Source organism: Podarcis filfolensis, assembly GCF_964270895.1.
Source record: "Podarcis filfolensis genome assembly, chromosome: 9".
Taxonomy (NCBI): Eukaryota; Metazoa; Chordata; class Lepidosauria; order Squamata; family Lacertidae; genus Podarcis; species Podarcis filfolensis.
Window position 1 is genome coordinate 57,383,166 of NC_139610.1, and position 15,228 is coordinate 57,398,393.

Sequence of the window (15,228 nt, forward strand, 5' to 3'; positions counted from 1 at the left end):
CTCATTGTGGAGAAGCTACACCTCATGAGAAGCTACACCTCAAAATTCTGAGGCAACCCAGCAGTGTATTTTGGACACTGAAGACTCATGGTTTAAACTCTCAAGTTTCTGGCAGAAATGCCACAACAACATCCTTACAGGAGCTTCTTGATGTTCCACCTGTCCGGTTACTACATCTGAGCTTGGAGTTGTTATTGTTGTTGTTTGGACCTTGCCTCATTTGTTGTGACTTTCCTTTTGCAATTGCCCATGTGAGTGGACTTGGGATTCCTACATTTGCTTTCATCTGAAGCAAGACAGTGACCAAGTTTTGCATGATGATTCCTGATATCAAGGAACAGGCTTTTGCATATAATAATAATAATAATAATAATAATAATAATAATAATAATAGTATTATTTGTACCTCGTCCATCTGACTGGGTTGCCCCAGCCACTCTGGGAGGTTTCCAACATTTATAAAAACATAATAAAACATTACAAGATGATGCAACATTTTTCTTTTCTTTTTGACTCTCAGGATTCCTAAGCATTGGTGGGTACAAAACTACTACCAGTCTATCTATCAGTGGCAAAGCTAAATATCCACTGACTAAATGCCAGGCTTAATCATTGATTTTCCTTGAATGTCAATATGCTTTAGAAATCAGTCAAGGGCAATGGGTTTAATATTTGCCTGAAATTTAAGGCTTTGTTAGGTATTCAGGGTGACGGTGCAAAATGTGTTTAGCAAACCTTTCCTCTCATTATAAAGCAAATATCTCTGCGAGGGCTCTCTGCAGGGTCAGAATATTTCAGAAGACACGCAGCAGAGGCAGATTTAGGGCACCGAGATGATTCTGCTGCACTGGGTGTTGCAAGGTGTCTCAACTATAATGTAGTCAATTGAGCAGAACAGAAGGCAAAGGGGGTGGGGTGGTGGCCTCACATTGGGCACCGATGAAATTTTTAAGACCAAAGTCTGCCCCTGGAATGCTATGTGGGGTAAAACACAGGCAAAACACTGTTATAAACTATGTCAGTCATAATCCAGGAATAATAATAATAATCCCATGTGGCTAGGTTTCCCCTGCCACTCTGGGTGGCTTACAGAAAGGAAGCAACCTTAAGGCCATGGAGAGATGGCATTGGTTCTTGATCAAATTGCACGGGGTAAACCTGTGCATTTCAAGAGGAGTACATTACGGGAGGAGGTGTGGGGAAAGAGGAGACCTATCCACATATGGTAGGAATGCAGATTTGCTGCATGGTTGGAATTCTGTGTTTGCAGAAATTATCAGCTATTGCTGGACGAGCATCCAGTTCTAGCATTACTAAATATTGGGCAACCTGCGGGCCTTCAGTTGCTTCAATGGAAACTGGTAGCCCTCAGCAGGCTGAATGGAAGTGGAAAGTTACTGGAAGATTAAGGGCTTTTCAGTGAAAGGCTGGCTTGATAAGATATGGCTTATAGCATCCTTGAAGCACTGGGTGTGTCAAAACAGGGTCATTAAAGGTAATAAATTTAATGGAGTAGGATAGCCCTTTCCTTTGTACGCAAATAGAGATGGACACTTGATTCAGCCTCCATTAACAGAAATTACATTAGGGAGGATGGAACACTATTTGAGAAATACATACTTAGAGATCTTCTGAGAATAGTGCATGAACACAATCTTTGAACAAAATACTTTTATTTCTGTACGATGAATAGCAAGTGTGTGCTTTGTACGTCCTGTTTTCTTGTCTCATGCTTTACTTTGTGAAAACGTCAATTATTTTTTTTAAATTAAGAGCAGAGAAACAACCCTTTTTCATATGATTTTAAAAAATAGAAATCAAAGCAAAATATTAAAACCTTGATTCAGAAAAACACCTTTAGTGTGAAGAGACTCGCTTCCTAAATCAGGAACTAGATGCAATGATGTAGAGACATTTGTCTTGTATGAGGTATTCAGTACGTCCTCCAACCCATTTACCCTGTACAATGTGGTTATGGGGTGACTTTTTGTCCCTACTGCACTGCAGATAAGGAACTGGATTCCCAGCCACTGGCACAGGATGTGTCCATGCTGCTTTTTATAACTGTGCTATTATTATCATTATTTTTTTAAAATGTGTGTGAGAGAGTGAGAGAGACAGAGAGCACGCAGCTGTAAACTAGTAATTCAAAAGACCTTTAGAACAGAACAAAGAGATGACAGCTGTACTTCAGAGCTGTCTTTCTCTGAAAGCCGCTTTTTCAGAATCTTGGTTGCGGCCTGCAGTTGATATAGCAAAATTACTAACATCATTTCCATTAAATTTATATACTACTTGAAAACAAATTTAGATCTTTAATCACACACAGTGCCAGCCCTGCTGAGAGTAGACTCACTGATCAGAGTCGCCCATGGGGTCGACAACGGATGCGTTGCACAGTTTGGAAAAGATTAAAGCAAATTTTCATGGAGGATACGGCTCTTATTTTCTTGAGTGCAATCTAAATGTACGGTGTATTGTACTGCAGCTGAGGACTCTTAACCTACTTCCTTCAAAGTTGTGAAATTGCAGGTGGAGTCAAACTGAACGTAGAGGAGTGGCCACATTTCTTGGCATTGAACTGGGGAAGGGCTATGTTTAGTTGAAAGATAAGCCAAATATTTGCAGCAGAACCTTTGTACTTCTAGGAGGACAGACTAGAAGTTCTGAAACAACACAGAGGAAGCAGATACGGTAGATTACAAAGCTCAACATCATGAGCACTGCAGGGAAAGTAAGTAGATGATTTCTTTTAAAGTTTTTTTTCAGCACCAAGATGCATAAATAGCTTAAAAAATTACAAAATAGGCTTAATGTATTGTACTATAAGCAGGAGCAATACATTCCTTGAGGTTCATCCAAGAAGTTCTTGGAAGTTTCATCTTAGGGGTTCCTGAAAGTTTCTTCTATTTTCCTCCTCCTGGAATGCCATCATTAATACCAAACCAGTGCATTTTAAACGTGCTTTCAACACGTTTAAAACATCCAGCAAGCTGAAAACTAGCTGAGTGGTCATCAGAGCTTCAATCCTAAATAACTTAACCAGGGAGTAAGCCCTGGTGAAGATTGTAAAAAGATGTCTAATTGAAAGCCACCCTGAGGAATTTGGCTATAGGCAGGGCTTTTTTTCAGCTGGAACTCACCAGAACTCAATTCCGGCACTTCTCAGATGGGTACCATTGCCATTATAAGGGAACAAAGGAGGCATTCATGGTGAGTTCCGGCACCTCTTTTTCCAGAAAAATAACACTGGTATTGTGGCACATATTACATATTAAACGTGCAGAGGATTGCAATGTTAGCTGTGTGGAAAAATAGTATATGATCTTCTGTTATTTCACAGGACATTGAAATCAGAGCTGTCACTGTAAATTGTTTTGAGGTTTTGTAGAATCAAGTGGTATATACATTTTATTGGGGGTGGGGGTTGTCCAGGATAGGATTGCACAGTTACATACAGAAATACTGTTATGATATTCTATTATCTCAGGTCATTAAGTGCAAAGCTGCCGTTGTCTGGGAAGTCAAGAAACCATTCAGTATTGTGGAAGTAGAAGTTGCCCCACCTAAGGCACATGAAGTTCGGATTAAGGTAAGAGAGACAAACCAAAAATGGCATTTCTGCAGATTGTTAGTATCTGCACTAGGTAAAGGTAAAGGTACCCCTGCCCGTACGGGCCAGTCTTGCCAGACTCTAGGGTTGTGCGCTCATCTCACTCTATAGGCCGGGAGCCAGCGCTGTCCGCAGACACTTCCGGGTCACGTGGCCAGCGTGACAAGCTGCATCTGGCGAGCCAGCGCAGCACACGGAAACGCCGTTTACCTTCCCGCTAGTAAGCGGTCCCTATTTATCTGCTTGCACCCGGGGGTGCTTTCGAACTGCTAGGTTTGCAGGCGCTGGGACCGAGCAACGGGAGCGCACCCCGCCGCGGGGATTCGAACCGCCGACCTGACGATCGGCAAGTCCTAGGCACTGAGGCTTTAACCCACAGCGCCACTCGCCATCTGCACCAGGGATGGAGAAATTCGATTCAGTTTGCACTTAAAGATAACTCTACCTAATTTATGCTTTCAAAAACAATATGAGAATGGGGAAGGGCTGCAGCTCATGGAGGAGCAGCTGTTTTACTTGCAAAAGGTCTGAGGATGAATCCCTGGTATCTCCAGGCAGGTGTGGGAGAGTCCCTAGTCTGACTCTCTGGAGAGCTGCTTCAGTCAATGTAGAAAATGCTGAGCTAGATGGACCAATGGTCTGACTCAGTATAACAACAACAACAACAACAACAACAGCTTGTACCCCACCCATGTGACTGGGTTGCCCCAGCTCCTCTGGGTAACTTCCAACAGAATATTAACAAAGGTCAACACTAACACTTTGAATTGTGCTTAGAAACACATGGGGAGTCATTGTAGATCTTTATAGCAAACATGTTTATATTAGATGAAATTTGCACTGAAATCCTGTTGAATTTTCACAAGTACTTTACTGCAAACTGATGTGGAAATGTGGGAGAGTTTTGAACCCCTGCAAGTTGCTGTAGGAGAGGGATAGTGAGCAATATCATTTCTAGGACCAAGGTGAAACTCAAAAGCTCCCTGGTTATATTTGCTGTTGAATGATGGGTGTCAATTAAAGACTTCCTTTTTCAAAAAGCCCTGTTAAGTGGAGATCTTTAACCAGTCTGAATTAGATGTAAAATTGTTTTCACAAATGAAATTATTTTTAATTGCTTTAAAATATTTGTACATGTTGATCTGTTTGTAATTGTTTCTATTATTTATGTTTTTACTGTGATATCATTTTGATATGTCTTATTGGAAGCAATTCATGAACTGAATTTTAAAAAATAATATAAAATAAAAAACTTTTTCCTTTAAACCAGATTTTGGCGTCTGGAGTCTGTCGCTCCGATGACCATGTGCTAAGTGGGGCATTTCAGGTAAAATTCCCCATTATTCTTGGTCATGAGGCAGCTGGTGTTGTGGAGAGCGTTGGGGAAGGAGTTACCTGTGTGAAACCAGGTAAGGTAAAGCAGAGTGCAACCAGAAAATATCAACTCACAGCATTGGTCAACAAGGATCAAACGAAACTAGGAGAGCCAACCAACTGGTGGAAGAATAACCAAGAAAGTGTTTTCTTTGGGGAAGGGCAGTCAGCTCTGGGACAGTGACTAGATTTTTAATGTAAATGCCAGAATTTGGAATCAATTGCTAGACATTTCTGAATAGGAGTCAGCAACATTATTTCTACTTAACTGGTGATATTACTACTACTACTACTACTCTACTACTACCATCACTTGCCAGGGTGGGTCACAACTACTTAAACTAGCAATACTAATTTAAAACAAATTGCAGTCAAGAGAATAGGGTAGTCCCTATTCTCAGGTGCCAAAGACCAGGAGTGCTATACTGCCAATACCCCAAAATGTTGATGAAAGAGGAACTACCAAAAGGGCCCCTTCTACTGATTTGAATGTCCAAGAGAAGGCACCTCCAAATTCAGCCCTCCAGATGTTTTGGGACTACAACTCCCATCATCCCTAGCTAACAGGATCAGTGGTCAGGGATGATGGAAATTGTAGTCTCAAAACATCTGGAGGTCTGGGTTTGGGGATGCCTGCCCAAGAGGGTCTTTGGGGTCTTTAGGGGAAGAGACAATATTTCAGCTATTGGGAATTAAACACTAAGATGAGCAGCTTGAATTGGGCCTGAAAACAAAGTGGCAACCAGTGGGCATGCATGAACGGAGCAGCCTACACATGCACATTAAAGAACCCACTTCTTGAATTCAATTTGTGCTCTCCACTTCACAGCTAGCTGCATGAAAGTCTGCAACATTCATTACATACCCTCCAACATTGCTCAGATGAAAATAAGGACATTTCTCACTTCCCCCCTCCAACTGACCTTCCTCAACCCCCCTCCCCAATTTTGTACTGTCCCCCGCCCTAAAAAAAGCATTTCCCAACAGAGGAAGGGTAAGTGCCATCAGCACTGCACCAATGCGACACTGTACACATGCCCTCCACCATCTTGAGAAAACCCCTTAATCCTGATCGGATTTGATTCTTTGGTAGATTTACAAAAAGAAAAACACACTGCAATAGATAAATTTTAGAAAGGGGCAAGATTAGAAACAGACACACAAAGCATTAAAAAAAAGAAAATCAAGATTCCTTGCACTCCACTTTGGTTGGCTGTCTTGGCTCAGCTCAGCTGTCCCATCACACTGGCCACTGACCATGCTTGCTAGGGTTGATGGGAGTTGTAGTCCAACAACATCTGATGGACTGAAGGTTCCCCAAGCCTGTGGTATGTACTAGCTTGTCCAAATATTTTAAGCAGGCTAATGATGGTATTTTCATCATTCCCAGGAGACAAAGTCATCCCACTCTTTGCCCCACAGTGTGGAGAATGCAGTGCATGCAAACATCCCAGAGGCAATCTGTGCAAACTCTGCGAGTGAGTTGAAGTTGTTATTTGAAACAGTATTGGAAACACCAGCAGTGCATATGTTGGATTAAAAGAAACACAACCCAAAGCACAATTTTCCTTTCTTCATCTTTTAGCCTTGGTGTCCCTACTGGATTAATGCACGATGGCACCAGCAGGTTCACTTACAAAGGCCAACAGATCTACAGCTTTGCCAGAACTAGCACCTTCGCAGAATACACCGTGGTGCATGAGTCTGCAGTGGTCAAAATTGATGCTGCAGCTCCTGCAGAAAAAGTGTGTCTGATTGGCTGTGGGTTTTCTACTGGCTATGGTGCTGCCATCAACAGTGCAAAGGTAAGGATTAAAACATTGGTAATGCTCATATTCAGTGTGGGGAATTTGTGGCAGGTCTAGACAGAAAGAGGAGGACAGGTGGGCTCTGGGCCTCTGGCACAGAACCAGGTGAAAGCGCAGTCAATACAGTAAATGAATCAAAACAATATAAAATAGCAAAGCCACCAAATACCCACCAATCCACTGTGACCTGCATTCACGTTCTTGCTACAGACATAGTTCTCCAGCATCCCACCTCTCTCTTGGATGCTTTGAACATCAAGGAGCAATCCCATCCACAACCAATTGCCCAGGGGAACACCCTTGCCATCATATACCGAAAGAGAGACCCAAGTACTGCATGGGGTTGGATTAGATGGTCTCTTCCAACTCTACAATTCTATGACTATGATTTCAGGTGGAGCCTGGTTCAACCTGTGCCGTTTTTGGTCTGGGAGGAGTTGGCCTCTCGACTGTCATGGGTTGCAAAGCAGCTGGAGCTTCCCGAATCATCGGGGTCGACATCAACAAGGATAAATTTCCCAAGGCTAAAGAGATGGGAGCTACAGAGTGTGTCAACCCTCTGGATTTCAAGAAGCCCATCAATGAAGTGTTGTATGGCTTGACAGACGGTGAAGGTGTTGACTATTCATTTGAAGTGATTGGGCGCACAGACACCATGGTACATGCATGGAGACAGGATTTTACTGTCCTATTTAGAAAAGGGAAGATGGCATTTCCTGCATTCCTGTTCTTCAGTGGTTCCTATTTTTCACTGGGTTGTGATCTGATAATCTGTTGCAGCAAGGGCCTTGGGTTCTGAGACAGTAGAACGTGTCAGAATTTTAAACATCCTCCACCATTGATCAGGTAACTTATGGAATAATGTGAGATGGGACTCAGGCATGAGGGACTCATGGAGGGGTGAGAATGATCCTTTTGGGTGATTCTTCTCTCCCACATAAGCCCACCCCCCAGCATCCCTTCCCACATTCTTCAGAAGGCCCTCATCATCCAAAAAGGCTTTCCAGGGTGCGCATGTAGCTGGACAGGGACGCGGGTGGCGCTGTGGGTTAAACCACAGAGCCTAGGAATTGCCAGTCCAAAGGTTGGCGGTTCAAATCCCCGCAATGGGGTGAGCTCCCGTTGCCCAGTCCCTTCTCCTGCCAACCTAGCAGTTCGAAAGCACGTCCAAGTGCAAGTAGATAAATAGGTACGGCTCTGGCAGGAAGGTAAACGGCGTTTCTGTGCGCTGCTCTGGTTCGCCAGAAGCGCCTTAGTCATGCTGGCCACATGACCCGGAAGCTGTACGCCGGCTCTCTCGGCCAATAAAGTGAGATGAGCGCCACAACCCCAGAGTCGGTCACAACTGGACATAATGGTCAGGGGTCCCTTTACCTTTACGTAGCTGGACATGGGAGGAAGAAAAGATAGGGATGTTTTCTTCCATTGCTATTAATATGCTTTGAACAGTAAAATCTTTGAGAGGTCTGATCACCATGGGAGGTGATCATGGATGGTATTTCTCCCTGGCTTGATTCATGCCTTTGGATTTCCCCCAGACTGCTGCCTTGGCTTCCTGCCACATGAATTATGGGACCAGCGTGGTTGTCGGAGTGCCCCCTTCAGCTTCTGAAATTACCTTCTCTCCGGCGCTTATCTTCACGGGCCGCACTTGGAAAGGATCTATATTTGGAGGTATGGGCCTCCTAGCTTTCCGTCAACAGGGCACATTTCAAATTCTGAGAGAGTATTGAGGACGCCCGTTACAAAATAGCTTGGGGTGGCAGCAGGTTGTGCCATAAAATGTCTGTCATGAGGAGCATGGCATAACACAAAATTAGAGAAACACCTTGATTTGTTCATTATTTCCCCACCCCCAGCAAATACAATTTAGATTTAGATTTAGATTTTTAGATTTAGATTTAGATTTAGAAAAAAATCACTTACCCTGTGAAAATACATTTAAGATCTCATACAGTTTGGCCCTCTGTAGGCTTTCCACGCAAGCTCTTGCCCCATAATTACTACGTTAGTATCTCCTCTATCTCCCTCCCACCCACAGATCTGTCATAACATCAAGACCAATCTCATTGCATAACCCAAGTTCAAAGACGGTTTCAGGCTATAAATTTGTGGGACTGCCAGAACTTTAACCAACGTTTTGCTCATTTATTTATGGCATTGTAATTAGAGTACCATATCTTAACTGTGCACTTACTGTTTTCAGGTTGGAAAAGCAAACAAGCTGTCCCCAAGCTGGTTTCAGATTTCATGGGGGGGAAGTTTGCTCTGGATCCACTAATTACCCACACTTTGCCTTTTGATAAAATCAACGAGGGCTTTGAACTGCTGCGTTCAGGAAAAAGGTAAGACCTTTCCCCACCCCCACCCCTCAATAGTGTAGTGGAAAAGGCAGGGTGCCATTCTGAGAGTCATACCCATAGTCATGATAAGATTACACAATCCTCCTCTGGAGTGACTCAAGCTAGGAGGTTGTTTGCGTTGTAGACTAAAAATGGATGTATGGGACTTCCAGCACAATGTTGTATTGCAGAGTTTTTCTGTACAGTGTGGGTAAGGGGGGATTGGATCCAGTTTCCCTGACTGCAGTGGCTTGCTGACCTGTCAATCACATGACATCACTATATTGGGTGACCAGGTTTTCCTTTGTAGCATGAGCTGGGCTTGCATACACATCCCCCAACCCCTCTCCAGTTTAACTCAAGACTCATTCACTCCAACACCCCCCCCCATAAGACCTAGATTTAAAATGAAGTCTACGCTTTATTCATCTACCAAAAAAAAATGTGGCCAAAAAAACCCAAAAACAGAGAGATTAGCTTGATCATTGTTAGATTCTAGTACTGAAAGTTGCATGAGCTATTTACGTACAAAGAAACAGAAGACAAAATGGGGAAACGGACACCTCAAAGAATGAAAATGAATAACTAAATGGGACAATGAAACCCATGTAGAAACAACGCAATGTACATCCATGCAAATATGGATGTTCACAAGCAAGACCTCCGCCACAACTGTGGCCGATCTGCATTCCATTAGGCTGAGCAACAATTGATTTATAAACTGAAATTGATACTGTTTTGGATGGGGCAATGAAATTACACCCACAAACTGTTTACCTTGATGCTTCTGTTAGGGACAAATATGCCTTTATTACAGCTTCCTGTGATGGCATAAATGAATAGCATCAACTTGTTGTGCTTTTTCTTGTGCAATTCTTTTTCTTGGAATCACTTTTATAAGCTTATCACCTGGCTTCTTATTTCCTCTTTTTCACACCCTTTTCTTCTCTTTTTCTTTTATCACTTTATTCCTTTATAAATGAAATCCTTCTAATAAAATGTTAAGTATAAAAAAAGTTTCCTATTTCTGTACAGGTTCAGACTTCCCTCTCCACCCCCCACTCTGAAAATTACTCACTGTGTTTGCTATATGCTCTTCCTTTTTCTGCTCCTCTGACTGTAAGCTGTGGTAGTTGTGTCAATATTGAATTTGAAAACGTTGTAACCCACCTGGAATGCGATGGCAGAGGGTGGATAATAAACAGAATGAATGGATCGTGCTTAAAAGATCACCTTCCCTTAATATCAACCGGATCAAGCCTTTCATTAGAAATTTGTGGCAAGATCTTAAACCTACTGAAATATTAGCCTATTAACATTAAAAATCTAGCAGATATTATCACCCTTCCATTTAAAACTGTTTTTTAATGTTTCAGTATTCGCACTGTCCTGGTATTTTAAAGTCCATGGTGAGGAGGAAGAATACAAGACAATGACCTTTGCAAGCTCAGATTGCCACATTGCCTAGTAGGACATATGTGAAAATGACTGGATTCTGCAATGTCATCATGTTTTTCCTCCAAATGCAACAGAAGAAAATTACCATAAACACAATCTTAGGTTGTGATTCAAACTATCAATATCCTGTTTATTGAAGCAACAACACAAATAATTTTTATCATGTATTTCAAAGGTGAGAGGTTGGGTAGTTTAGGCAGCTGTCTTATGTATATTTGGGAGCAAGTCACACTCAACCCAGTGGAGTATACATGCTGCAAATCAGTAGCTTCAAATCTCTCTACAGAGATTCCTAAGAATTGGTGGGTACAAAACTACTAGTCTATCTATCAGTGGCAAAGCTAAATAGCCACTGGCTAAATGCCCGGCTTAAACATGTTGATATTTTCACCCCTCCCACTGACAGAATCTCCTGATCTAAAGTTTTGAGAAAGGAGGGGGCGGAAACTGCTATTCTCTTCTTCCGCTCCTGACTGATTGCCTGACTGTGTGTGGAGAGAGTCCTATCTATGTAGTGACTAGATGGCTGAATGGGAGATGTAATACTCATGAAAGCCAGTAGTTCGTTAGTTTTTAGTAGCTATTAGAAATAAAAGGTGTTATGCTTCACAGCTAACTTCCGCGTTATTTATACTCTGCATGAGTCTGGTGCTCACAATGCACAGTTGTGGGTCCAGTGCACTGGGACCTGCTTTCCAGGATTGGAAGGTCTCTGAAAGTGCTCCAGTCGCCTAGCCCAGTCAGGGCAGAACCAGTTATTGAGCCCAGTCGCTGCACATTGGTTGAAAGGCATACTGACAAATCATTGATTTTACTTGAATGGCAATATGCTTTAGAAATCAGTCAAGGGCAATGGGTTTAATATTTGCCTGAAATATAAGGCTTTATTAGGTATTCAGGGTGACGGTGCAAAATGTGTTTAGCAAACCTTTCCACTCATTATAAAGCAAATATCTCTGCTAGGGCTCTCTGCAGGGGCAGAATATTTCAGAAGACACGCAGCAGAGGCAGATTTAGGGCATCGTGATGGTTCTGCTGCACTGGGTGTTGCAAGGTGTCTCAACTATAATGTAGTCAATTGAGCAGAAGAGAAGGCAAAGGGGGAGGGGGATGTTGGCCTCATACTGGGCACCGATGAAATTTTTAAGACCAAAGTCCGCCCCTGGAATGCTATGTGGGGTAAATCACAGGCAAAACACTGTTATAAACTATGTCAGTCAGAATCCAGGAATAATAATAATAATAATAATCCCATGTGGCTAGGTTTCCCCTGCCACTCTGGGTGGCTTACAGAAAGGAAGCAACCTTTAAGGCCATGGAGAGATAGCATTGGTTCCTGACCAAATTGCACGGGGTAAACCTGTGCATTTCAAGAGGAGTACATTACGGGAGGAGGTGTGGGGGAAGAGGAGACCTATTCACATATGGTAGGAATGCAGATTGCTGCAGAGTGTTGGAATTCTGTATTTGCAGAGTGTATCAACTATTGCTGGACAAGCACCCAGTTCTAGCATTACTAAATATTGGACAACCTGGGGACCCTTATTTGCTTCATTGGAAACTGGTAGCCCTCAGCAGGCTGAATGGAAGTGGAAAGCTGCTAGAAGATGAAGAGCATTTCAGTGAAAGGCTGAAAACATTAGGGAGGATGGAACGCTATTTGAGAAATACATACTTGGAGATCTCCTGAGAATAGTGCATGAACACAATCTTTGGACAAAATACTTTTATTTCTGTACGATGAATAGCAAATGTGTGCTTTGTACGTCCTGTTTTCTTGTTTCATGCTTTAATTTAAATCAGAACCAGTGAAGGCGGTGAATGTCCTGTCTGAGTGCCTGGAGGCAGTTGGAGGATGGATGGTGGCTAACAAATTGAGGTTGAATCCTGACAAGACAGAAGTACTGTTTTGGGGGGACAGGGGGCGGGTGGGTGTGGGGGACTCCCTGGTCCTGAATGGGTAAATGTGCCCCTGAAGGACCAGGTATGCAGCCTGGGAGACATTTTGGACTCACAGCTGTCCATGGAGGCGCAGGTTAATTCCATGTCCAGGGCAACTGTTTATCAGCTCCATCTGGTACGCAAGCTAAGACCCTTCCTGCCCACAGACTGTCTCGCCAGAGTGGTGCAAGCTCTAGTTATCTCCCGCTTGGACTACTGCAGTGTGGGGCTACCTTTGAAGGTGACCCAGAAACTGCAATTAATCCAGAATGCAGCAGCTAGACTGGTGACTGGGAGTGGCCCCCAGGACCATATAACACCGGTCCTGAGAGATCTGCATTGGTTCCCAGTACGTTTCCGAGCACAATTCAAAGTGTTGCTGCCGACCTTTAAAGCCCTAAACAGCCTCAGTACTGTATACCTGAAGGAGCGTCTCCACCCCATCGTTCAGCCCAGACACTGAGATCCAGCGCCGAGGGCCTTCTGGCGGTTCCCTCATTGCGAGAAGTGAGGTTACAGGAAACCAGGCAGAGGGCTTTCTAGATAGTGGTGCTCGCCCTGTGGAACGCCCTCCCATCAGATGTCAAGGAAATAAGCAGCTATCCTATTTTTAAAAGACATGAAGGTAGTCCTGTTTAGGGATGTTTTTAATATTTAATGCTGTATACTCGATTGGGAGCTGCCCAGAGTGGCTGGGGAAACTCAGGCAGATGGGCAGGGTATAAATAATAAATTATTATTATAAATTATTATTATTATTACTTTGAGAAAAAGTCAATTTAAAAAAAAATTAAGAGCAGAGAAACAACCCTTTTTCATATGATTTTTTAAAATAGAAATCAAAGCAAAATATTAAAACCTTGATCCAGGAAAACAGCTTTTGAGTGAAGAGACTCACTTCCTACATCAGGAACTAGATGCAGATGATGCAGAGACAATTGTCTTGTACGAGGTATTAGGTGCATCCTCCAACCCATTTACACTGTATGATGTGGTTATGGGGTGCCTTTTTGTCCCTACTGCACTGCAGATAAGGAATTGGATTCCCAGCCATTGACACAGGATGTGTCCGTGCTGCTTTTTATAACTGTGCTATTATTATTATTGTTATTATTGTTATTATTATTTTCAAAAAATGTATGTGAGAGAGAGAGAGAGCACAGCTGTAAACTAATAATTCAAAAGACCTTTAGAACAAAACAAAGGGATGACAGCTGTACTTGCATTTGAATCTAAATTAGCACCAGCATGCAAAACAAAACAAAAAACAAAAAAACCCAACGGGGTGGGGGGGAGACACAGAGCTTGCAAATCACATTTTCTTGCTTAAGGGCACTAATGTTTAACAGGAGGTGGGTTGTTGAGATTTCTTGTGACTTGGCTGAGCCAAAAATTCTCCAGGACAAAGGATAGTGGGAGAAAGGGCACTTCCATATTGTTACTACTTTTGGATGGGATTGAATCACATCCTGGAATATCCTGGCTGTGGATCCAACTTTTTGCAGTAAGGTAGGTGATGGAGAAATGCAACAGAGACTGCAGATTAACACTTGCTTGATGCAATGTTATCTAATCTCTCCACAAACAAATCAGGCTGAATGCTCATTAGTTTGTCCAGATTAAGGTGGTTGGGGGGCCTTGGTGCAATTCCCCCCAAGCCCCCTTCCTCCCAAAAAAGGAATGCATTAAATAAGGTACCACCCAAAAAAAGTATTGTAGTATCTCATAGTCCTTAACTCTTTCTTTGCGTTAGAGGACAGTGGGAGTTTCGGGCACCGCAATCTCACACAATCTTGCGCCACAAAATTTTGCATTGAAAACGACAATATTAGTGAAAAGAACATACAAAAATGCCTTGTATTGTTATATTATATTGCTTGCAAAAATGTGCATCACTCAAAACTGCAAACAGAAAAGTGAGACTAGCAGATAAGACAAACTACAAAGAATTCAGCTGCCATTGTGGTACAAAGGAAACACCATCCTTTCCAGATTTGTCAATGGGATTCTGGAGGTGTCCTTCCACAGCTACTCGATTGGGAGCTGCCCAGAGTGGCTGGGGAAACTCAGGCAGATGGGCAGGGTATAAATAATAAATTATTATTATAAATTATTATTATTATTACTTTGAGAAAAAGTCAATTTAAAAAAAAATTAAGAGCAGAGAAACAACCCTTTTTCATATGATTTTTTAAAATAGAAATCAAAGCAAAATATTAAAACCTTGATCCAGGAAAACAGCTTTTGAGTGAAGAGACTCACTTCCTACATCAGGAACTAGATGCAGATGATGCAGAGACAATTGTCTTGTACGAGGTATTAGGTGCATCCTCCAACCCATTTACACTGTATGATGTGGTTATGGGGTGCCTTTTTGTCCCTACTGCACTGCAGATAAGGAATTGGATTCCCAGCCATTGACACAGGATGTGTCCGTGCTGCTTTTTATAACTGTGCTATTATTATTATTGTTATTATTGTTATTATTATTTTCAAAAAATGTATGTGTGAGAGAGAGAGAGAGAGAGAGAGAGAGCACAGCTGTAAACTAATAATTCAAAAGACCTTTAGAACAAAACAAAGGGATGACAGCTGTACTTGCATTTGAATCTAAATTAGCACCAGCATGCAAAACAAAACAAAAAACAAAAAAACCCAACGGGGTGGGGGGGAGACACAGAGCTTGCAAATC

At 42.5% G+C, this 15,228-nt stretch overlaps 2 protein-coding genes across 4 annotated transcripts in view; one reads left to right on the forward strand and one right to left on the reverse strand.

The window, feature by feature from the left end:
* The window catches only part of LOC310742342 (uncharacterized protein C4orf17), a 164,106-nt gene that overhangs the window by 53,353 nt on the left and 95,525 nt on the right, over window positions 1–15,228 (reverse strand). The gene's annotated exons all lie outside the window — the stretch shown is intronic.
* LOC310742323 (alcohol dehydrogenase 1B) lies at window positions 2,588–11,206 on the forward strand. Its single transcript, XM_083571625.1, has 9 exons — window positions 2,588–2,734; window positions 3,491–3,592; window positions 4,884–5,022; window positions 6,378–6,465; window positions 6,573–6,792; window positions 7,190–7,453; window positions 8,334–8,469; window positions 9,002–9,140; window positions 10,514–11,206. The coding sequence occupies exons 1-9, from the start codon at window positions 2,717–2,719 to the stop codon at window positions 10,536–10,538; spliced, it is 1,131 nt and encodes a 376-aa protein (XP_083427751.1). The 5' UTR covers window positions 2,588–2,716; the 3' UTR covers window positions 10,539–11,206.

Bases quoted from the DNA above. Each gene is read 5' to 3' on its own strand.
- LOC310742323 (XM_083571625.1), top strand. The intron at 5,023-6,377 runs GTAAGGTAAAGC...CATCATTCCCAG, and splicing joins AGTTACCTGTGTGAAACCAG to GAGACAAAGTCATCCCACTC. The intron at 9,141-10,513 runs GTAAGACCTTTC...TTAATGTTTCAG, and splicing joins CTGCTGCGTTCAGGAAAAAG to TATTCGCACTGTCCTGGTAT.